The sequence below is a fragment of the Stenella coeruleoalba genome, assembly GCF_951394435.1.
Source record: "Stenella coeruleoalba genome assembly, chromosome: 13".
Taxonomy (NCBI): Eukaryota; Metazoa; Chordata; class Mammalia; order Artiodactyla; family Delphinidae; genus Stenella; species Stenella coeruleoalba.
In genome coordinates this window covers 30950706-30973864 of record NC_137159.1, presented here as the reverse complement: position 1 = coordinate 30973864, position 23159 = coordinate 30950706, and the positions used below count along the sequence as shown (strand labels likewise).

Here is a 23159-nt window from a genome sequence, read left to right as displayed (position 1 = left end):
AAGCAGCGTGGGCTTCGGAGGGGCAGGGCGGGCTTAGGGGACCGAGAGAACCGGATTGGCAGCTCTTGGAGGGAAGGGCGGCCCTGGGGTGTCAAGGGCGGCCGTGGGGTGTCAAGGGCCTGTGCAGCAGAGCGGGATAGGTTGGGGGTGGACCTGGGCGGGGCTTGGAGGGGCGAGGCCAGCCAGGGGGCGGGGCGGGCAGAGAGCGCAGACTCAAATGCGGGCGGACAGCTGGGCTTTCCAGTCCGACAACAACGCTTCGAGAGCCATGGAGCGTACCCGTGGGCGGCTCGCTTGCTCGACCGTGGGGCTGTGGCTGGGGTTGTTGCTGCTGTGCAGCTGGGGGTTCCCTGGGAGCGCCGAGCCCCGGGCCCCGCCGGAGAATATCGGTAGGCGAGAAGGAGGCGGCGCGCGGCGGGGGCGGTGGGAGCGCGCCCCACGCCGGGCGGCCGCTGCCTGATGCTCCAGGCCGGGCACCCGGGACTCCCGCCGGGCCGCGCAGAACGAGCTCCTTGCGCAAGTGGAGCTCTTCCCGGTTCGCACCTTGGGACTACTTTACGTGCCCCAGGGACCGCTCTTTCCCGGGCGTGGAGACTTGCCCACTTGAGCAATGGGCCGTGGAGGGGGGCGACCCGGGCTGGCGGGCGGGCGCCAGGCCTCCCTGCAGCCCCTGAGTCGGAGGCCTTGGGCTCCGGGGAGGCTGAGGCCCCTCCCGCGGCCTTCCCTTGCTGCACTTGTTGGGAAATCGGTCTTCTGGCTGGTCCGGGAGCGACGGGCCAATTCCGCTCTGCAGATGAGAGGCGCACGCGGGCACAGCACACCAAGCAGCGCATATAAGCTGACCGCGCTGGCCGCGTCTGCTTCCAGTGATGGGCTGGGGCGCCCTTCCCCCGTCCGCTTTGCTGAAGTCGGCCGGCTGGCACAGTCCCCTGGCTTGCACAAGTTCTCTGCCTAGGACGACTACACAGCCGAAACAGTCACTCTTTTAGTTTGAGTCGTTTTGGTTGTTTTCCCCTGTTTATTATGTTTTGTTTTGTTTTTTTTATTCCCCTTTAAGCCGTGTCCTTTGTAATCATTAACCTGTTTACATTAACGAGACGGAACAAATCAAGGCAAAAATGGCGGCCACTTTATTTGAAATGCGTCCTGGAAAGGCCCCGCCTCCTCTGTTCCTTTGCATTGGGCACAAAGAAGGGTGTGCGGCGGTCCACTTGGTTCTTCCGCAACGAACTGTGAGAATCTTGGGCCATCTGGCAAAAAAAAAAAAAAAAAGTGTAACTACCACTTTTGTCTGGGGGCAGTGTCTGGCCAGATTCATAATTCTATCTTCACCGCAGCTGTCACTTGCCTCCCCCTCCCCAGGCTTCCCTAAATTGTTGATCACAGGCTTAAGCAACGTCTGTTGTTGATTTACGGCCTTTCAAAAACAAAGCAAACCTACAAAGCTGGTAAGAGGGAAAAAAACCTGTTCCTTCTTTTTCCCCCATAGCGATTATTGGAGCTGGCATTGGTGGCACTTCAGCAGCCTATTATCTGCGGCAGAAATTTGGGAACGATGTGAAGATTGACGTGTTTGAAAAAGGAGAGGTGGGGGGCCGTCTGGCCACCGTGACTATGCAAGGGCAAGAATATGAGTCAGGAGGTTCCGTCATCCATCCTTTAAATCTGCACATGAAGCGTTTTGTCAAGGACCTGGGTATGTAATTTGGTCTTAGAGCCAAGCAGACTTCAATATGCATGGATATTGTTGTCAGATAGGGAACTGAAACTTTCCTGCCTTGTTAATCATCTTTTACAGTGAAGCTGGTAGAACTGCTTTCCTCACTTTCCTGCTAGCAGTTGGTGCTGCCTTAGGAGCTGCTCTGCTGTAATGGGACACTAGTTATCTGTATCTTCAGTTATCTGGAATTACAGCCATGGGGCACAGGGTGGGGATGGTTGCTGCCGTGGCTTCTCAAACCTCTGGGTTCGTGTTAAAGAATCAAAGAATGGTTGGAGTTAGCAGAAACCCTAGCGTGCTCATTTTACAGCTGGGGAAATGAGGCCCAGAGACTTGAGGTGTCTGGCTTAAGGTCACTCACACAGCTGTAGGTGCAAACATGTGCCTAGAACTTGGGACATCGGACAGCTTGCCTACCAGCAGCGTTACTGGACAGGTATGGGGGAAGCGTGGCCAGCCTCTGCAGGCTATTTCCTCAGGGAATATTGTGTAATTTTGGCCTTCTTCCAGTTATCAGAACTATCCAGTTATGCAAAATAGGATTTGCACAGGAATGGGGCTGACTTCTTTTCCTTAGCTGCTTGCCACATCTCCGGTGGACGCCTCCTGGGCCTCTTTCCTCCGTGAGGGCGAGTGTATGCCAGGAGCCATTTATGCTGCCAAGAGTCATGTCTGACATTTCTGTTTTTAAGTTGAATTCAGCTCATCCTTTGGTTTTTTTCTTTTGACTTTTTAGTCTTTTCAGACTAACTATAGCCAGTCTCATTTTGATGTATCTGCATGATCATCCAACCCATCTTTCAGGGAATCCGCTTTTGGAAAGTGTGGTGTCTAGTGTATCACCCACTGTTCTAAAGATAGAGCTCCTTTAACATGTCTCCTGAGAAGTGGGGGAAGCCCGGATTCACTCACTTCAGAACGTCCCCGATAGCTTCAGATTATCTTCTCTCATTTGAGCAGTACAGAAACCACTGACTTAGCTACCTTTCTTTGTTTTTACAGGTCTCTCTGCTGTTCAGAGCCCTAGTGGCCTAGTGGGGGTGTATAACGGAGAGACTCTGGTATATGAGGAGAGCAGCTGGTTTATAATAAACATGATTAAACTAATTTGGCACTATGGATTTCAGTCCCTCCGAATGCACATGTGGGTAGAGGATATATTAGACAAGTTTATGAGGTAATTTCTTCTCTTCCATTTAACCTAAGACTTATTAGATGATCTGTAGGAATTATAGTTTCTTGGAACAGTTCTCTACCTAACTGCAGCCTGTTTTTAAGATCGTTAGGCAAAATGTTTTGTATACAATACGCAGACCATTTATCCACTTCGAAGCTGAAAGGGTAGTTTATTTTTGCTTCTGAAAACATATTTTGCAAATGCTTATTTAATGTTACCAGACACTTTAAAATGCTCCTTGAAGTCTCGTGACAGCTCTCTGAGGTAAGTACTGTTATTAGCTTCTTTTCACAGGTGTGAAAGGTGGAAGCTTAGAGAGGTTTCAAGTGTGCAAGTCCACCCGCCTAGTAACTGGTGGAGCTGGAGTTCTTACCCAGGCAGTCTGGCTCCAGAGTCCTCTCTCTTAGTCTCGGAACTGTTTTAGTGTTGTGTGTAGATGAATGAGCTGATGTGTACAAGAGCTTGTAGAAAGTATCAGAAAACTTAAATGAGCTTTATTTAACTGTGACGTGATGTTTCAGTGAGCCAGCAGCCTGAAATATCAGTTCTGAGACCCAGGAATTTAAATTAGGATATTAAATTCCCACACTGTCTTGTGTAGTGAGAATACAGGTGCCTCTTTTCCTTCTCTATGTTTTTCTGTATTTTCAAAAATTTCTTTGTGTATGAATATGCATTGCTTTGGGAAGTAGGAAAAATAACATAAGATAACCAGTCTACCTTTGAAAGATACAACCTATTTTTTTTTTTAAGGTCATTGGCATGTGCTAATTTTTATGCCGGTTTACAGTTTTAGGTCCTGGAGAAACTCAGCTTGTAAATGCTAATAATGTTTCATTACTGTGCCTGTGCCAACGGAATAAAATAATTGTTAAAAAGGTAAAATTAGGGACTTCCCCTGGTGGTGCAGTGGATGAGAATCCTCCTGCCAATGCAGGGGACCCAGGATCGATCCCTGGTCGGGGAAGATCCCACATGCTGCGGAGCAACTAAGCCTGTGTGCCACAACTGCTGAACCTGTGCTCTAGAGCCTGTGAGCCACTACTACTGAGCCCATGTGCCCTAGAGCCTGTGCACTGCAACTACCAAAACCCACGTTCTCTAGGGCCTGCGTGCCACAACTACTGAGCCTGTGTGCTGCAACTGCTGAAGCCCATGTGCCTAGAGCCCACGCCCCGCAACAAGAGAAGCCATTGCAAGGAGAAGCCTCCGCACTGCAATAAAGAGTAGCCCCCACTCGCCACAACTAGAGAGAGCCTGCATGCAGCAACGAAGACGCAATGCAGCCAAAAAAAAAAAAAATTAAATTAAATCTGTCAAAAAAAAAAAAGGTAAAATTACATGTCATATGACCAGGTATTGCCCAGCACAGATGTAAGAGGTGAATAGGATAAATGTACTCTAGTTTCTGTAACTTTTAGTAGTTAGGGATTTCTTTCTTTCTAAACATCATTCTGAGGTCAATTTCTTGAACTCCTTTCCAGCGGGTACGTTAAGTTCAGCTATAGTGCAGGTTGTTTTAAAGTAGTCATTCATTCCTTTGTTCATTCACCAAATATTGAGTACTTATTATGTGCCAGGCAGTATTCTAGGTCCTAAAGATGTAGAACCCAGAACATGTCCCTGCCCTCAAAGAATACATATTCTAGTAGAGAGACAAGCGGTTTACTAGGAAAATATATAGAACTTGTACAGAGACAGCCAGTCACTTTTTTTAAAAAATTTTTTTGTTTTGGCTGTGTTGGGTCTTCGTTGCTGTGTGTGGGCTTTCTCTAGTTGCGGTGAGCGGGGGCTACTCTTCCTTGCAGTGCGTGGGTTTCTCATTGTGGTGGCTTCTCTTGTTGCAGAGCACAGGTTCTAGGCGCACGGGCTTCAGTAGTTGCAGCATGCAGGTTCAGTAGTTGCGGCCTGCGGGCCCTAGAGCGCAGGCTCAGTAGTTGTGGTGCATGGGTTTAGTTGTTCCGCAGCATGTGGGATCTTCCCGGACCAGGGATTGAACCCTTGTCCCCTGCATTACAGCCAGTCACTTTTTTTTTTTTTTTTGTGGTACGCGGGCCTCTCACTGTTTTGGCCTCTCCTGTTGTGGAGCACAGGCTCCGGACGCGCAGGCTCAGCGGCCATGGCTCACGGGCCCAGCCGCTCCGCGGCATGTGGGATCTTCCTGGACCGGGGCACGAACCCATGTCCCCTGCATCGGCAGGCAGACTCTCAACCACTGCACCACCAGGGAAGCCCTACAGCCAGTCACTTTTTAAAGAAAGGGGGCATGTTGCTGCATCCTCAGCAGGAAAATCAAGTTCATATGGCATCAGATACAGCCTTGCCTGTGTGTATCAGTTTTCTTGACATGTAGAGAATTGCCCTTTGAGAAATTAAGAAATCACTTTTCAGGTGAATTCAGGGTATTACAGAACTGTGAAAAAGACCCAGTGAGGGGATACATAAGTTATACTATTTTTAAAAAGTTTATTTTATTGAAGTATAGTTGATTTACAATGTGTTAATTTCTGCTGTACAGTGAAGTGATTCAGTTATACATATATATACATTCTTTTTCATATTCTTTTCCGTTATGGTTTATCACAGGATATTGAATATAGTTCCCTGTAGATTATACTATTTTTGATTTTAGAAAACAATTGCCAAACTTTATGGAATTACTGCCCCCCTCCAGTGTATCTTTGATACTTGATTATAGAGCACTGACCTTTGTGTTGTTTAAAGGGCCATCCATCATACATTACTGTTTCTTTCAATAAATCAAGAACATGCAGATCGTATTTTGATAATTTTGTCATACCCTATGAGACAGTTGGAGAAAGGGCAGGTATTGAGCCAGCATGTGCCAGTTGCTAAAGTAGTGAAATACTGCTGGCCTTGTGAAATAGCTACTAGCTGCATGTTTTCTCTTCCCTGGGAGTCTCCTCCACTGCTCCAGCAGGGAGTCTTGACTCAGTTCCAGTGCTGTAGTCAGTCTACTTTCTGTTTAATGTTGTACCAGGTATTAAATATTTGTAATATCACTCATGTTACAAAAACCAGGATTGGGAGCCACAGAGGTTGCCAAAGAGGACTCTGGAACAGTGAAATCCCCAACATTTCAGTAAAGTAGTAGTTATTAATCCTGGCTGTACATTATATTCACATGGGGATCTTTTTTTTCTTTGGCCATGCTGCGTAGCTTGCCGGATCTTAATTCCCAACTAGGGATGCAACCTGGCCCCTGTCAGTGGAAGTGCGGAGTCCTAACCACTGGACCACCAGGGAATTCCCAACATGGAGATGTTTTAAAAATAAGAATGATGTGGGACTTCCCTAGTGGCACAGTTTTAAAAATAAGAATGATGTGGGACTTCCCTGGTGGCAGAGTGGTTAAGAATCTGCCAATGCAGGGGACACAGGTTCAGTCCCTGGTCCGGGAAGATCCCACATGCTGCGGAGCAACTAAGCCCGTGCGCCACAACCACTGAGCCTGCGCTCTAGAGCCCGCGGGCCACAACTACTGAGCCCGTGCACCGCAAATGCTGAAGCCCGCACGCTCTAGGGCCTGTGTGCCGCAACTGCTGAGCCCGTGTGCTGCAACTACTGAAGCCTGCGCGCCTAGAGCCTGTGCTCCACAACAAGAGAAGCCACCGCAATGAGAAGCCCGTGCGCTGCCATAAAGAGTAGCACCCGCTCGCCACAACTAGAGAAAGCCCTCGCGTAGCAATGAAGACTGAACACAGCAAAAAATAAATTAAGAAAAAAAAGAATGCTGTGCTCTACTCCTAGACAATTTTTATTTCATTGGTTTGTAGTAGGCATCTGGGCATTGGTGTGTTCACCTCAAGTGAATCTTGCCTATAATCAGGGTTGAGAACCACTAGATTAAAATGCGTAATTGGAGAATATTCTTGAGTTTTTTCTTTCTTTGAATGGTGTAAGAAACCTAAAGTCCTTGCTCAACACATTTTCTCCCTTTTTTGGATATATATGACAGATCCGGTTGGCTCCTTTTTAAAGTGGCTTGTGTGATCATCTGTAGAAATTTTTGGGAGATTTGTTGACCAGCTTTGGGGAGGTACATTGTCATTTTTGTGCTTCTATTTCAGAGTGTGCACAGTGTGAGCAAAAGCCCATGTAACAGTAGTAAACCATGATACTTGAAAGAGGGTTCAAGCTTGTGGTAGGCAAGGCCCCACACCCCTGGGAGTATGCATTTTTCTTTGCTGTTGAAGGTATTTGGGTGGAGATCCTGCTGCCCTTGATATCCACACTTGCCAAGTCAATTTCCAGTTCTGAGCATTTATTTATGCAGTTTTTCTGGTTGGATGCCATTCTTTATTCCAGAATTCATGTCTTATCTCACCCCTTTCCTAATACTTTAGTCACCATTCATGTCTCTTTTCGAACATCTCTTAAGTGTTATATGGTGCACACCACACACACACTTGTGTTGTTCTGTAGTATGCATAGTAGCCAGAATGTCATAGATGTTCAGTCACATATTTGTTGAATTGAATCCTGTGGTCCACAAAATGGCTTCCCGTTGAGATATCTTGGCTTATAGGCTGGGTTCAAGCTCATTCTTGTCTCTAGCACTTAGTGCATTTCTGGGGATATGTTAGATCCTTAACACTTCTTGATCTGAGACTGATAGGACTCATAGTGAAAGGCTTTATAAACACCCTTTTTATTCCTCAAAGGAAAAAAGTTACACCTAACAAGTCATTTTTTATTCTTTTCGTTTTCTCATTTCCCAAATCCAGTCTATCTTGAATCCTATCAGTCTTTAAAATATATTCAGAATTTCACCACTTCTCACCACCATCACTGCTACCGCTTTGATCCAAACCACCATTATCTCTTGTCTGGCGGCATGTGGGATCTTAGTTCCCCAACCAGGGATCAAACCTGCATCCCCAGCATTGTAAGCACAGAGTGATAACCGCTGGACCACCAGGGAAGTCCTGTCTGGATTGTTGGAATAGCCTCATGTGGTGGGCTAAATAATGCCTGCCTCCCTCTGCAAGATGCCTACATTCTAATCCCTGGAACCTGTGAATGTGTTACTTTACGTGGTAAAAGGGACTTTGTAGATAAGATTAAGGATCTTGAAGAGGGGAGATAATTCTTAATTATTTAGGTGGGCCCAATGTAATCACAAGAGTTTTTATAAGAGGGAGGCAGGAGAATCAGAATGAGTATTAGATGGGATGATGGAAGAAAGAAGTTGGAGTGATGCTTGGGGGGGCCATGAGCCAAGGTGGCTTATGGAAACTGAAAAAGGCAAGAAAATGGTTTCTTCCCTCAGAGGTTCTAGAAGGAACCAGCCTTGCTGACAACCTTGACTTTAGCCCAGTGAGATTGACTTTGGATTTCTAACCTGCAGAACCATAAGATAATAAGTTTGTATTGTTTTAAGCCACTGAGTTTGTGATAATTTGTTACTGCAGAAATAGGAAACTAATTCACCTCGTAACTCGTCTCCCAGCTTTTGCCCTTGTGCCATCACAATCCGTTTTCAGCATAGCAGCCAAAGTAGTTTTCTAAAAATCTAAGAGTCATCACATTACTCCTCTGCTGAGAAACTTTCAGTGGCTATTTCATGCAGAGTTACAGCCAAAATCTGTGCCATGGCTTGGAAGACCTGATAGGATGTAGATAATCCCATTCATCGTTTTTAAATTTCCTGTTTGTTATGGGCAGAGTTGTGTGTCCTCCCCAACCCCAAACTTATATGGTAAAGTCGTAACCTCCTGTACTTCAGAATGTGACTGTATTTGCAGATAGGGTTGTAATGAAGTAATTAAGTTAAAATGAAACCGTTAGGCTGGGCCCTATCCAATTTGACTGTTGTCCTTATAAGAAGAGTAGATTAGAACACACAGAAGAGGCACCAGGGATGTGCACAGACAGAGGAAAGACCATGTGAGGACACAGCAAGAAGGTGGCCATCTGCAAGCCAAGGAGACAGGCCTCAGAAGAAACCAAACCTGCCAACACCGTGATCTTGGACTTGGAGCCTCCAAACCTGTTGGAAATAAATTTCTGTTGTTTAAGCCAGCCAGCCTGTGATACTTTGTAATGGCAGCCATAGTGAACTAGTATACAGTTGGTATTCTGCGTACTCGTTCACCCATTGTTGAAAGTGGGATATTGGAGTATCCGGCTATTATTGTTGAACTGTCAGTCTCTCCCTTCAGCTCTGTCAGTGTTGCTTCATGTGTTTTGGAGCTCTGTTGTTAAGTGCATATATGTCTATAATTGTTATGTCTTCCTGATGGAGTAACCCTTTTATCATTATAAAATGTCCTCCTTTGTGTCTAGTAACAATTTTTGTCTTAAGTCTATTTTCTCCGATATTAGTGTAGCCACTCCTGCTCTCTTTTCATTACTGTTTGCATGGTATATCTTTTCCCATCTTTTTACTTAAAATCTATTTGTGTCTTTGAATCTAAAGTGTATTTCTTGTAGACAAGATAAGTTGGATTATTATTGTTATTTTTTAAATCCAGTCTGCCAATCTCTGTGTTGTGATTGGAGAGTATAGTCCATTTATGTTTAATTACTGTTGATATTTGCTTTTTATATGTCTTTTTTCTTTTTGGCTGCACCACATGGCATGTGGGATCTTAGTTCCCCACCAGGGATTGAACCTGTGCCCCCTGCATTGGAAGGCGGAGTCTTAACCACTGGACTGCTGGGGAAGTCCCTCTATTTGTCTTATATCATTTTTGTTCCTCTGTTTCTCCATTACTCCTGTCTTTTTTTTTAACCCATTTATCTTTTGATGGATATTTGGGTTGCTTCCACCCCTTGGCTGTTGTGAATAATGCTGCAGTAAATGTGGGTGTTCAGTTATCTCTTTGATCCTGCTTTCAGTTTTTTTGGATATATACCTATAAGTGAGATTGCTGTATCTTCTGGTAATTCTACTTTTAATTTTTTGAGGAAACACCATACTGTTTTCCATAGCAGCTGCACCATTTCACGTTCCCTTCAACAATGCACAAGGGTTCTAATTTCTCTACACCCTTGCCAGCACTTGTTATTTTCTGTTTTTTAGATAGTGGCCATCCTAATGGGTGTGAGATGATAATCTCTTTGTGGTTTTGATTTGCATTTCTCTAATGATTAGTGATGTTGAGCATCTTTTTTTTTTTTTTTTTTGTAAATTTATTTATTTATTTTTGGCTGTGTTGGGTCTTCATTGCTGCGTGCGGGCTTTTCTGTAGTTGGGGCGAGCGGGGACTACTCTTTGTTGCAGTGTGCGGGCTTCTCATTGCGGTTGCGGAGCATGGGCTCTAGGCACGTGGGCTTCAGTAGTTGTGGCAGGTGGGCTCAGTAGTTGTGGCTTGTGGGCTCTAGAGCGCAGGCTCAGTAGTTGTGGTGCATGGGCGCAGTTCCTCCGCGGCATGTGGAATCCTCCCGGACCAGGGCTCAAACCCGTGTCCTCTGCATTGGCAGGCGGATTCCTAACCACTCTGCCACCAGGGAAGTCCCTCTTGAGCATCTTTTCCTATGCTTGTTGGCCATTTGTATGTCTTCTTTGGAGAAATATCTATTTAAATTGTTTGCCCATTTTTTAATTGGATTTTTGTTGTTGTTGCTGAGTTGTAAGAGTTCTTTATATATTCTAGATGTTAAACCCTTATCAGATACATGGTTTGCAAATATTTTCTCCCATTTTGTAGGTTGCCTGTTCACTCTGTTGATTGTTTCTTTCACTGCACAGATGGTTTTAAGTTTGATGTAGTCCCATTTATCTTTTTGCTTTTGTTGCCTGTGCTTTTGTTGCCGTATCCAGGTAGTCATCGCCAAATCCAATGTCATGAAGCTTTCTCCCTATGTTTTCTTCCAGGAGTTCTATAGTTTCAGGTCTTATGTTTTTGTCTTTAATCCATTTGGAATTAATTTTTGTATATCATCTAAGGTAAGGGTCCAGTTTCATTTTTTTGCACGTGGATATCCAGTTTCCCAGCCCCATTTGTTGGAGATACTATTCTTTACCCCATTGTGTAGCCTGGGCACCTTTGATGAACATTTGATGATATACATGAGGATTTATTTCTGGATTCTCTGTTTTGTTCCACTGATCTGTATGTCTGTTTTTATGTCTATTTTATGTTTTTATGTTTTGATTACAGTAGCTTTGTATTATGCTTTGAAATTAGGAAGTGTGAGACCTCCAGCTTTGTTTTTCTTTCTTCATATTGTTTTGGCTATTTGGGATCTTTTGAAATTCCATGTGAATTTTAGGAATTTTTTCCAGTTCTGCAAAAAAAAAAAAAAATGTCACTGGGATTTTGATGGGGATTGCACTGAATGTGTAGATCACTTTAGGTAATATGGACATTTTAACAATTTCAAGTCTTCCAATCCATGAACACAGGATGTCTTTAATGTCTTTCAGCAGTGTTTTGTAGTTTTCAGTGTACAAGTCTTTTTGTCTCCTTGGTTAAGCTTACTCCTAAATATTTTATTCTTTTTGATGCTATTGTAATGGATTGTTTTCTTCATCTCCTTTTCGTATTGTTCATTGTTAACATAGTGCCTTTAAAAAATATTGAGATATAATTGACATATGACATTGTGTAAGTTTAAGGTGTACAACATGTTGATTTGATACATTTATAATATGTATTACATTATGATTACCACCATAGCTAAACACCTCTGTCATATCACATAATTATTATTTCTTTTATGCGGCAAGAACATTTAAGACCTAGTCTCTTAGAAACTTGGAAGTATATAAAATAGTATTGTTGGCTGTCATCATTATGCTGTGCATTAGATCTCTAGAATTTATTCATCCTCTAGGTGGTGCCTTCTTTTGTTTTAGAGAGTGTACCATTTTAATTCTCTTGCTGTTTCTTTCAGAATACATATTTTTGTTATTGTGTTAGTAGTTTCCCTGGGGATTACAGTTACTATCTTAACTTAAAATAATGTTAATTGCTTAAAACAATGTTAATTGAATTAATACCAACTTAATTTCAATAGTACACAAAAACTTTACTCCAATATAGCTTTGTTACCTCACCATACTTTGTGCTATTGTCATACAAATTATGTCTTTATGTTCTATAAGCTTATTAGTTTTATAATTATTGCTTTATGCAGTTTTTAAAAAGTCAGCTAAGGGGAAAGAATTTCAAGCATATACAGTGGTCCCTTGGTATGCATGGGGATTGGGTGCAGGACCACCCCACAGATACCAAAACCTGCAGATGCTCAGATCTCTTACAGTTGGCCCTCTGTATCTGTGAGTTCTGCATTTGTGGAAATGGAATGCCAGCTGTATATTTTTTAGAAAAAATTTGTGTATAAGTGGACCCGTACAGTTCAAATCTGTGTTGTTTAATGGTAAACTGTATATCTTTATACTGTCTTTTTTTTTTTTTTACGGTACGCTGGCCTCCCACTGTTGTGGCCTCTCCCGCTGTGGAGCACAGGCTCCGGATGCGCAGGCTCAGCGGCCATGGCTCACGGGCCCAGCCGCTCCATGGCATGTGGGATCTTCCCGGACCGGGGCACGAACCCGTGTCCCCTGCATCGGCAGGCGGACTCTCAACCACTGCGCCACCAGGGAAGCCCCTATACTGTCTTTTATATTTACCTATTTAATTACCTTTACCCATTCTTCATGTGGATTTGAGTTTCTGTCTGGTGCTATCTCAGCCGGAAGGGCAACTTTTAGTATTTCTTGTAGGGAAGGTTTGCTAGTGTTAAATTATCTGTTTTTGTTTACCTGGGATTATATTAATTTCTCTTTATTTTTGAAGGATAGATTTGCTGGATATAGAACTCTTGGTTGATAGTCTTTTTTTTTTCCCAGCATTTTCAATATGTCATCCCACTATCTTCTGGACATCATGGCTTCTGAAGAGAAGTCAGCTCCTAATCTTACCGAGGATCATTTTTGCTGGATGAGTTGCTTTTCTCTTGCTGCTTTCAAGATTTTCTCTTTATTTATCCACAGTTTAACCATTATGTGTTTAGGTGTAGATTTTTTTGAGTTTATCCTTTTTGGATTTGTTGAGCTTCCTGGATGTATAGATTATTGTCCTCCATCAAATTTGGGAAATTTTTGACCATTATTTCTTCATAAATTTTTTGTTGGTTTCTTTTTTCTCCTCTCCTTCTAGGATTCCATTATGTGTATCTTGGTATGCTTTTTGTTGTCTCACAGGCTCCGAGGCTCTGATCATTTTCTTAACTCTTGATTCTTTCTGTCCCTGATTGTATAATCTCAACTGACCTTATCTTTAAATTCACTGATTCTTCTGCTGTTTCAAATCTGCTGTTGAGCCCCTCTAGGGAATTCTTTTTTTTTTTTTTTTGCGGTACACGGGCCTCTCACCGCTGCGGCCCCTCCCGCTGCGGAGCACAGGCTCCAGCTCCGGACGCGCAGGCCCAGTGGCCATGGCCCACGGGCCTAGCCGCTCCACGGCACGTGGGATTCTCCTGGACCGGGGCACGAACCCGCATCCCCCGCATCGGCAGGCGGACTCCCAACCACTACGCCACCAGGGAAGCCCTCCTCTAGGGAATTTTAATTTCAGACTATACTTTCCAACTCCAGAATTTTAAATTTTTTTCTATAATTGCTTTATTAACAGTCTATTTGTTCTAATCATTGTTTTCATACTTGCTCTAGTTCTTTAGATATGGATTCCTTTAGTTCTTTGAACATATTTATAATATCTGATTTAAAGTCTTTGTCTATGGGACTTTCCTGGTGGTCCAGTGGTTAAGACTCTGTGCTTCCAATGCAGGGGGCGTGGGTTCGATCCCTGGTTGGTGAACTAAGATCCCATGTGCCGTGTAGCGAGGCCTACTAGTCTTTGTCTGGTAGGTCCAATGTCTGGGTTTTCTCTGGGAAAGTTTCTGTTGACTCCTTCCTCCCCCCCCACCCCATGTATGGGCCATACTTTCATGTTTCTCTGAGTATCTCGTGATTTTTGTTGAAAACTGGACATTTAAAATAATATTAAATGGCAGCTCTGGAAATCAGAACTTCCCTCACCCCAGGTTTGTTGTTTGTTTGTTTAGTGACTTTCTGGGACTGATTCTGTGAAGTCTGTGTTCTTTGCCATGTATGGCTCCTCGAGTGTGTGTGTTGGGATGTGTTTGCAATGCTCTGGAGGGTGGTTTACAACTCTACTTTAGCCTTTACCTCTGGCTTGCTCAAAGCCTCAAGGTCAGCCAGAGGTGACAAGATTAGGGCCTTCTCAGGTCTTTCCTGGACACGTGACAGCCTTGTACATGGACATGAGCTTCTAGGTCCCCAGGAATGAATTGGGGTTTTTCATTCCCCAATATTAAAAAAAAAAAATCTTTTGTTAAGCCTCTTATCAGCCCCAATTGGTATCACAGCCTCAGGCAGCTGATGTTAAATTGCCACTGATGTTTTTGACAGATGCACTCAGGATGGGCTGTTTGTACAGAGCGAGCTCTGAATCAGGTCAAAAAAGACAAGCCCTAATCTAAAAAATACAACAAACTAGTGAAAATAACAAAAAGAAACAGACTCACAGATATAGAGAACAAACTAATGGTTACCAGTGGCGGGGGGGAATACAGGGGTGGGGGCTGGGAGGTACAAACTATTGGGTGTAAGATAGGCTACAGGATGTATTGTGCAACTTGGGAAATACAGCCAATATTGTGTAATAACTGTAAAGGGAGTATATCCTTTAAAAATTGTATTTAAAAAAACAAAAGGACAGTCCCTGAGGAAGGAGCTTTTGAGTGAGTTGCCAGATAGGGCAAAAGTGGCACTTCTCTGGGAATGGGAATTTTGGGATGCTCTCTGGGAATGGGAATTTTGGGATGCTCTCTGGGAATGGGAATTTTGGGATGCTCCAAGCCTGTTTTATCCCCTGCTGTGGCTGCCAGCTTGCTGGTTTCACAGGGATTGTAGTTGCAAGGCTGCTGATTTTGAAGGCTACCTTGTTGCTAGCAAGAGGGGAATGGGAATAGGGGAAGTTAAAATACCACAAGGCTCACTTGTTCTTACAGACATTCAGCCATTTTTCTTGAATAAATTCTCCTGGGATTTTGTTTATTTCCAGAGTTTTGAAAAAGTTGATGTTGACAATATTTGTCAGTGTTCTCATTGCTTTTATTTAGGGGCAGATTTTTTGAGGTCCTTACTCAATTATTGTAGAAGTGCTTCATCCCATCTTCCCTACTTTTTTCTGTCTGTGCCTCTACCTGTTCTCCTGGATCTCTCTGCTTCAGCTGCAGTACCAGGCATGCTGCTGTCATAATGCCTTTGCACTGCTCATACCTCTGTCTGAAATATTTCCCCCCACTCCCGTCCCTGCAAGGATTGTATCCTCACCTCCTTCGGGTGTTTGCTGATGGATCACCTTCTCAGTGAGGCCTTTCCTTGACTACTTATTTTTTTGTATCATCTTATTTAGAGTTGCAACCCTGTCAGCTCCAAACATTTCCAATCTATTTTTTTTTTTTTAGTTTTAATTTTTAATTTTATTTATTTATTTTTGGCTGCATTGGGTGTTCGTTTCTGCACGCGGGCTGTCTCTAGTTGAGGTGAGTGGGGGCGGCTACTCTTCGTTGTGGTGCGTGGGCTTCTCATCGTGGTGGCGTCTCTTGTTGAGGCGCATGGGCTCTAGGCACGTGGGCTTCAGTAATTGTGGCGCATGGGCTTAGTCGCTCCGTGGCATGTGGGATCTTCCCAGACCAGGGCTCGAACCTGTGTCCCATGCATTGGCAGGTGGATTCTTAACCACTGTGCCACCAGGGAAGCCCTCCAATCTTATTTTTGATTTACTTTTCTCCTTGATAATTATCATCCTCTAAACTGTCATATAATTTGCTTGCATTTCTTTATTTATTTTATTGCCTGTTTCCCCATCTAGAACAAAAGCTCCATTAGAGCAGGGACTTTTTTCTGTGTTGTACTGACTTCTGCATCCTTAGCACCTAGAACAGTGTCTGACTCAAAGTTGATGCTCCATAAATATTTGTTGAATGATTAAATGAATGAATGAGTGAATAAATGGGTAGGGGGTATACAAATGTAGTTTAAAAAGAAAAGAAGTTTGTGTAAGCAATCTGATTAGCAGAAACTACTTGTTACGTCTCACTTTATAGTAAATAGGCATTCTTTTTTTCTTAAATTTATTTATTTCATTTATTATTTATTTTTGGCCGTGTTGGGTCTTCGTTGCTGTGTGCGGGCTTTTCTCTAGTTGCGGCGAGTGGGGGCTACTCTTCGTTGCGGTGCGCAGGCTTCTCATTGCGGTGGCTTCTCTTGTTGCAGAGCACAGGCTCTAGGTGCGCAGGCTTCAGTAGTTGTGGCTCGCGGGCTCTAGAGCGCAGGCTCAGTAGTTGTGGCGCAGGGACTTAGTTGCTCCGCGGCATGTGGGATCTTCCCGGACCAGGGCTGGAACCCGTGTCGCCTGCATTGGCAGGCGGATTCTCAACCACTGCACCACCAGGGAAGCCCCTAAATAGGCATTCTAATGCAGGGGTCTCTAACCCCTGGGCCTCGGACCTGTTAGGAACCAGGCCAAACAGCAGGAGGTGAGCAGGGACGGGGTTGGGGGGGTGGGGGTGGGCTGGGCAAGCGAGCGAAGCTTCATCCGCCGCTCCCCATCGCTCGCATTACCGCCTGAACCATCACCCCTGCCCCGTCCGTGGAAAAATTGTCTTCCATGGAACTGGTCCCTGGTGCTGAAAAAGTTGGGGACGGCTGTAATGCAGCTAGTATTGTAAAGCAGTTACGGTGCTCAGTGTTTATACGGTATATATTGTCTCATGTCACCCTCTATGAGGCCTTTACTTAGGAGGCTTGTTTGAGTGGGGTTGGGGCTCCGGTGGGAGGAGGCAGGGAATCATTTTTTTATAACATCATACTTAAGTTATTTAATTGGCTACTATTTTGTCATGCTGACCATTACAAAAGATTGCTCTTCATTTTATGAGGTATTCAGTGTATTATTTTTCTGAAGAACTCAGTGTTCTCATCTTTTTCCAACTTCCTAGGGACTACAAGCCAAACAGTATGGGCCGGAAGGAATTATTTTAATTTCTCAGTTTTGGCACAGAGAATTTTTCCACAAAAATATATTCAACATTTTGTATACTACACCGTTAGACAGTAGGTAATGTTGAAATGGATATGACATTATCTCTGCTCTTTAAAAAAATTACAGATTATTTTGAGAGAAGAAATTTGATGTAAAAGCTCTTCTATGATCACTGGTAGAGATCTTTCCTTGGCACTTATTTCTTCCTTTGCTTCGTACACTTATCTGTGCATATTCCTGAGTACCTGTTCCTAACTGTAAGTTCCTTGAGAGAAAGAAACGATGTCTTCCTCATTTTTGTATCACTTGCACCCTGAAAAAATATGTATTGAATTATTGCATGAACTAATTTATGTGAACATTTTTTCAAGTCTGTAAAGTGCAGAGAATGTCAGGTGACAGTTCCTAAAAATTAAATAATTCGAAGTAGTATCTAAGTGCTGAGCATGAGTGCTAAGTTTTATGGGACTTTTGGAGGTGATGACATCACTGTGGACTGGGAAGTTGGGTAAGACTTTGCAGAGGGTTTGGGATTCAGGCTCTGAAGGAAAGTGTAGCTAGTTGTTGTATGATTAGGGATGGGAAGTGTATTCCAGATGGAGGGAAGAGGCAGTGCAGTGTTTGGGAGCAATACCCAGAGCATATTTGAGAGCAGTGAATGAATGGGTCAGCTGTATTCAAGTGGAAGATTGTGTGTGTGTGTGTGTGTGTGTGTGTGTGTGTGTGTGTGTGTATGTGTGTGTGTATGTGGTTGAAGGCAGAGGGGGATAGTGGTTCTTGAGCCTTCTACTTGCCATATGACTTTTAGACACGTTCTTTAACTTCTACTTTGCTTCTTTATCTGCAATTGAGCAAAGGAGTTAGTTTGACTTGATGAGTTTGGCTCTAAAAATCCATGATTTTTTTTTTTAATGTCAGAACTTTAGTAAGTAACAGTAATACGCAAGATGTTTTTTGAGTAAGTGGATGGATGACAAAATAAGGGTATTTTAGGACATCTGGGAGATTCATAAATGTTTTAAAGAAGAGAAACTAGAGGCAGGTAGATCAGTTATTCATTTTAGTAGTTTGAATATAAATCCTCACTTAAGATCAGGGAGATGAGAATGAAGTAACAGAAGAGATGTTAGAAAGATTGATAAGGTTTCCTTCTTAGGTGGGAGAAGCAGAGAGGAGAAGTGAAATGTTTAAATTTGAAACTAAATGAACCGAGAATGACATGTAGGATGTTGGGAGTAACTTGTTATTTTTGGTTGTGGGAGGAGAGAGGATCAAGTCTAGTGGAAAGGTAAAGTTTAACTTTAGACATGTCTAAGTGTGCTCAAGATAAGATGAATAAGACATACCTACTTCTTGAAAGGTGCTCCCAGTGACCATATTAATGCAGAAGAGTGTATATAAAGGACAGTGGACTTCCCCCAAAGGAGGCGGAGGGAGAGGGAGGCCAAGAACCTCTGGGATACCTGGGGCAGATGGTGACTGAGGTGCATCTCACAGGATAGGTAGGGACTCATCAGAAGGACACATGAAAGTCACTTTGAGTCTTAGAATGCTATTTTCCTTTTTTATGTGTACCCTTCCCCCTGTCTTGTTTGGTGTTTAATGGCCATTTCTTTTCTGTTCAAAAGGATCTACCGCTACCAATCTCATGACTATGCCTTCAGTAGCGTAGAAAAGTTACTACATTCCCTAGGAGGGGACGACTACCTTGGATTATTTAACCGATCACTTCTTGAAACCTTGCAGAAAGCAGGCTTTTCTGAGAAGTTCCTCGATGAAATTATTACTCCTGTCATGAGGGTCAACTATGGCCAAACCATGAACATCAATGGCTTTGTAGGTAAGTCAGGGCTTGGAATAGTTATGGACATTAGTTTACAGAGTGGTTTACCTGATGCTATGGTGGCTCCTTACTTTAGGCCATGTTTTGGAGAAGACTGCCTTTCTTTGTGAAACCTCAGACACAATAAAAATGTTGGCAAAATTGTGTATATGTAAATGTGCATTTCTATGGGAACAGAGTCTTTAGCTTTTATTAGTTGAATGCTTCTCATCTGGGGGAGATTTTGCTCCCAGAGCTACTTGGCAATGTCTAAAGACATTTGGAGCAGGGCTTAGCTAATTGGGAAGGGAGAGTGGGTAGAGGGCCTCTTTACAGAGTCAGAATTAAAACATATTTTCTTCCTACTGCTGACAGGGGCAGTGTCAATGTCCTGTACTGATCCTGGCCTTTGGGCAGTAAAAGGTGGCAATAAACTTGTTTGCTCACGGCTCCTTCAGGCTTCCAAAAGCAATCTTATATCTGGCTCAGTAATGTCCATAGAGGAGAAAACAAGGACCAAGCAGACAGGTAAACTTGAACTTCTATTTTACTGTTCCTAATTTTCCCTGCAGAAAATAACTGCTCGGGGAGAAAAACCTCTTTCTCCATCTCTCACTCAGTTCCAAATGATGGAACGGAATTTTAGTTTCCCGACCAGGGATCGAACCTGCGCCCCCTGCACTGGACGGCCAGGGAAGTCCCAAATGATGGAATTTTAAATTGGAGGTGTTGTATGTCATGTAGAAATATTCACAAATGTGCTCAAGTACAGCAGCATGACTCTTTGGATTTAAAAAACAATTTCATCCTCAGAAGTAAAAATTTCATATTTTGTTCTTATTGACAAGATTTTATTTCCATTCCAAGTAGAAAATTGGCCTCATTGTAATACAAGTCCAAGGGATAATTATCTTAAGGGATAAAACTTGTTTAATTCCTTAGAATTATAGAGAAATTATTAAGAAGGTATAGAATTATTTTTAGAAGGTATAAAATATAGTATGTTAGAAACATTAAAAAAATCTATGCTTCCCTATTTCCTCTAGGAAATCCCACAAAGGTGTATGAAGCGGTCTACCAAACCGGATCTGAGACCCATTCAGCCTTCTATGACATCGTCCTGGTGGCCACTCCATTGAATCGAAAAATGTCCAATATAACTTTTCTCAACTTTGATCCTCCAATTGAGGAATTCCATCAATACTACGAACCTTTAGTGACAACTTTAATTAAGGGGCAGTTGAATTCAACTGTCTTTACCTCTAGAGCTTTAGATGAGTTTGATCTCGGTACAGTCTTAACCACTGATAATCCAGATTTGTTCATTAACAGCATTGGGTTTGTGTCTTCTGTAGAAGAAAGTAATAATCCTCAACCAAAAGCGGACAGGTCACACGTTTGGAAGATCTTTTCAGCAGGACCTCTTACTAAAGAACAAATTTTAAAGCTCTTTGTGTCCTATGATTATGCTGTGAAGCGGTCATGGCTTGCATACCCTCATTATACGCCTCCAGAGAAATGCCCTTCCATCATACTCCACGATCGACTTTATTACCTCAACGGCATGGAGGTTGCAGCAAGTGCCATGGAAGTGAGTGCTGTTGCAGGCTACAATGCTGCTCTCCTCGCCTATCACCGCTGGAACGGGCACACACACATGATTGACCAAGAGGACTTATATGAGAAACTTAAAACTGAACTATGAAATACCACTATTTCTTTTTTTTCCGTCCTGGTTCCAAATGGAATTATCATTGCAAAAAAGAACACAGTCTGAGCAGAGACGATTTTGAAACAGATATTTTGCTGTTATCATTGTTTAACAAAAGTAATCCCAGTGAATCATGAGATATACAAGGTTCTAATTAAGCATGAAGGCATAACTATTGCATCTCCAAAATTTATTCTTTCTTTAATATCCATCAGCAGTGTTTCCCAAACTTCTCTGATCATAAGAATCATCTGGAGTTTGTTAAACGTACGGATTCTCTAGCTCCTCTGGAGATTCTGATTTAAGAGGTCTGGGGTGGGGCCCTGGATTTTGAACCAAACCTTAAAGCATTTTAAGCGGAGCACTTGAGGAAGACTTACCTTTTAGTTCGGGACTAGTTCATTTGTGCTTCGCAGCTGGATGTGACCTTCAGTCAGATACAACTACTATGGGAGCTGGTATCTTATGCCCGGCTTTAGTAATTTATATTTTTCAAAGTACGTATGCCCATGCTTGAAGCCTTGACTTTCAGAATGTTCTTTTCATTGCTTCTCTCTCTATTTCATTAGGGGTGAAAATCAGAAGTCTTAGTTTAGTATAAATTTAAGATGTCATACAAAAATCTTAAGTAAAATGAAAAGTGCAGGCTACTGATTTAAGAAATTGGCCTTCTATTATCAAACCCTCACCTGAGGAGCTTTTAAAAATAGCGATGGAGCTCCACAAGAGAGATTCTGATTTAGTTGAGGACAGGACCTCAGCTTTTTGTAGCTTTTGAAAGTTCCTAACGTGCATCCTGGGTTGAGGTTCACTAATGGTGGTGGTTTATGATGTTTCCCAAGGGTTTTTAGTGCCTTACGAGTCCCAAGAAACCCAATCCGTTATCAAAGCGGGTCCATGTTGCAAAGAATGATTTCTCTCATTGAGAACTCTAGTAATCTTGATAGTAAGGTGCAGTGACAGTCTCACAGCAGAGGCAACTTAGATTACTCCAGAGCAGTTGGCACTAGAGGATGATATTCAGCAAGACACCTTGCTTGATCAGATCCCGTGTATGTTCAAACTGTTAAATGCTTCTAAAGGTACTGTAGCATTTTGGTTGAGAAATTGGTTGCTGAAATCTTTTGAGGCCCTGGTTCTGAGCCTCAGCTGTACATTGGAATCACCTGTAGGAGTGCTTCCTGAATGATTCTAATATGTAGCCAAACTTGAGAACCAGTTCTCCATCTGTACAAAGATCATGAGTGACTGTCCTTATAGTCACTGGGAGGACAGGACAAGTAAAAGCTTGTGAATTCTAAAAGTAACTGCAACCAAGTTAACATGTATTGTTTTTAAAAAAAAAAAGCCCTCCAGATTATAGCAAAAAAGAGAACACTGATTCTTAAAACAATTTCTTCTCTATTACAATTGTGAATAATATGCTGATAAAACTGCCAAGATATATTTGATGTAGAGGCAGGAATTAAATTTATAGTTTGTCAAAGGGTCAGCTTTTTACTATTTTTATTCTTAATAAGTATGTTGAGACATTCAGTTTTTCCTTTTGTGGTTTTAATGAAGAGAGATATAGAGAGTGTAATACTATTATGTATATGCTAAAAGTGGGTGAATACTAGTGAGGTAATTTAATTTCTATCACTTATAGACTTGTTTTGCGATAGGACATATTTGTACCTAGAACACCAATTTAAAAGGTTGCTGTTATATCAAACCCAACTCTGTTTTCCAACAAGGCATCTGAAGTTGTTTCCTCAAAGAGCAAAACAGGTTATCCGTATGTCAAGCATATTAGTATTAATGCAATTACAGCATTAAAAAAACTTTTTTTTTTAATTGGAAGAAAAACCTATCAGGGCCTATTATTCCAGGAGGCCGCTCAAATCATCTTTTTACAGAAGAGACTGGTAAAAATTATGCAGGGGCTGAATGAAGGCCAAGTTCTGCTCCAGTGGTTCTCCAACTTGAGTGTGCATCGGAATCACCTGGAAGCCTTGTTAAAACATTGCTGGGCCTCACCCCAGAATTTGTTTCAGTAGGTTTGGAGTGGTATACAAAAGACTGCATTTCTGTTATGTTCCTAGGTGATGCTACTGGTCTAGGAACCACACTTAGAAAACCAGTTCAACAATTCAGCTCTACGTGGCTGCAAAAAACACAAGCTTGTTGACATTAGTGAAGAATTAAAAAGAGAATGGAAAAATAGAAATGTATTGGCCTTCGTTAGTTTGATCCCTCTCGCTATTCTTTTGCTGTAAACATTTCCTATAAATAGGAAATACCACTTTACATACACATAAGCCACCCGTTTTATTATACTTTACAAGTACCTCACGTACTCAGTGTACACCCCACTCTCCAGTTTTAAAGCAATTCATGATTCGTAGGCTTTTTACCAGATCACAAAAATAAGCATTTGCTTGATAGGTTTCTTAAAGTTAGGTTTATGATACAACCATCTGTAAAATATCTCTCATTTGAGTTTGTGAACCATAAAATTTATGAACTAGGTGAATATATCATGGGCAGTGTTATCACTATCTTCTCCACAAAGAACCACAGTGCACTGGAATGTTTTTCTCTGGAATTGTATTTCTACTCTTGTATTCAAAAAAAATTTCCCACGTTATGTTCAAAATAAAACCATGATATCATGACTTCCTGTGTTTTACTTCTGTTGT

The 23159-nt window shown here is 42.6% G+C and overlaps 1 protein-coding gene across 1 annotated transcript; it reads left to right on the top strand.

Annotated features, from left to right (window-relative positions):
- Positions 1–217: 217 nt before the first annotated feature.
- On the top strand, positions 218–23137 carry PCYOX1 (prenylcysteine oxidase 1; the record flags this gene model as incomplete). Its single annotated transcript, XM_079940430.1, has 6 exons — positions 218–389; positions 1490–1696; positions 2723–2897; positions 18574–18785; positions 19143–19295; positions 19814–23137. The coding sequence occupies 6 exons, from the start codon at positions 218–220 to the stop codon at positions 20470–20472; spliced, it is 1578 nt and encodes a 525-aa protein (XP_079796556.1). The 3' UTR covers positions 20473–23137.
- Between the last annotated feature and the right edge of the window lie 22 nt (positions 23138–23159).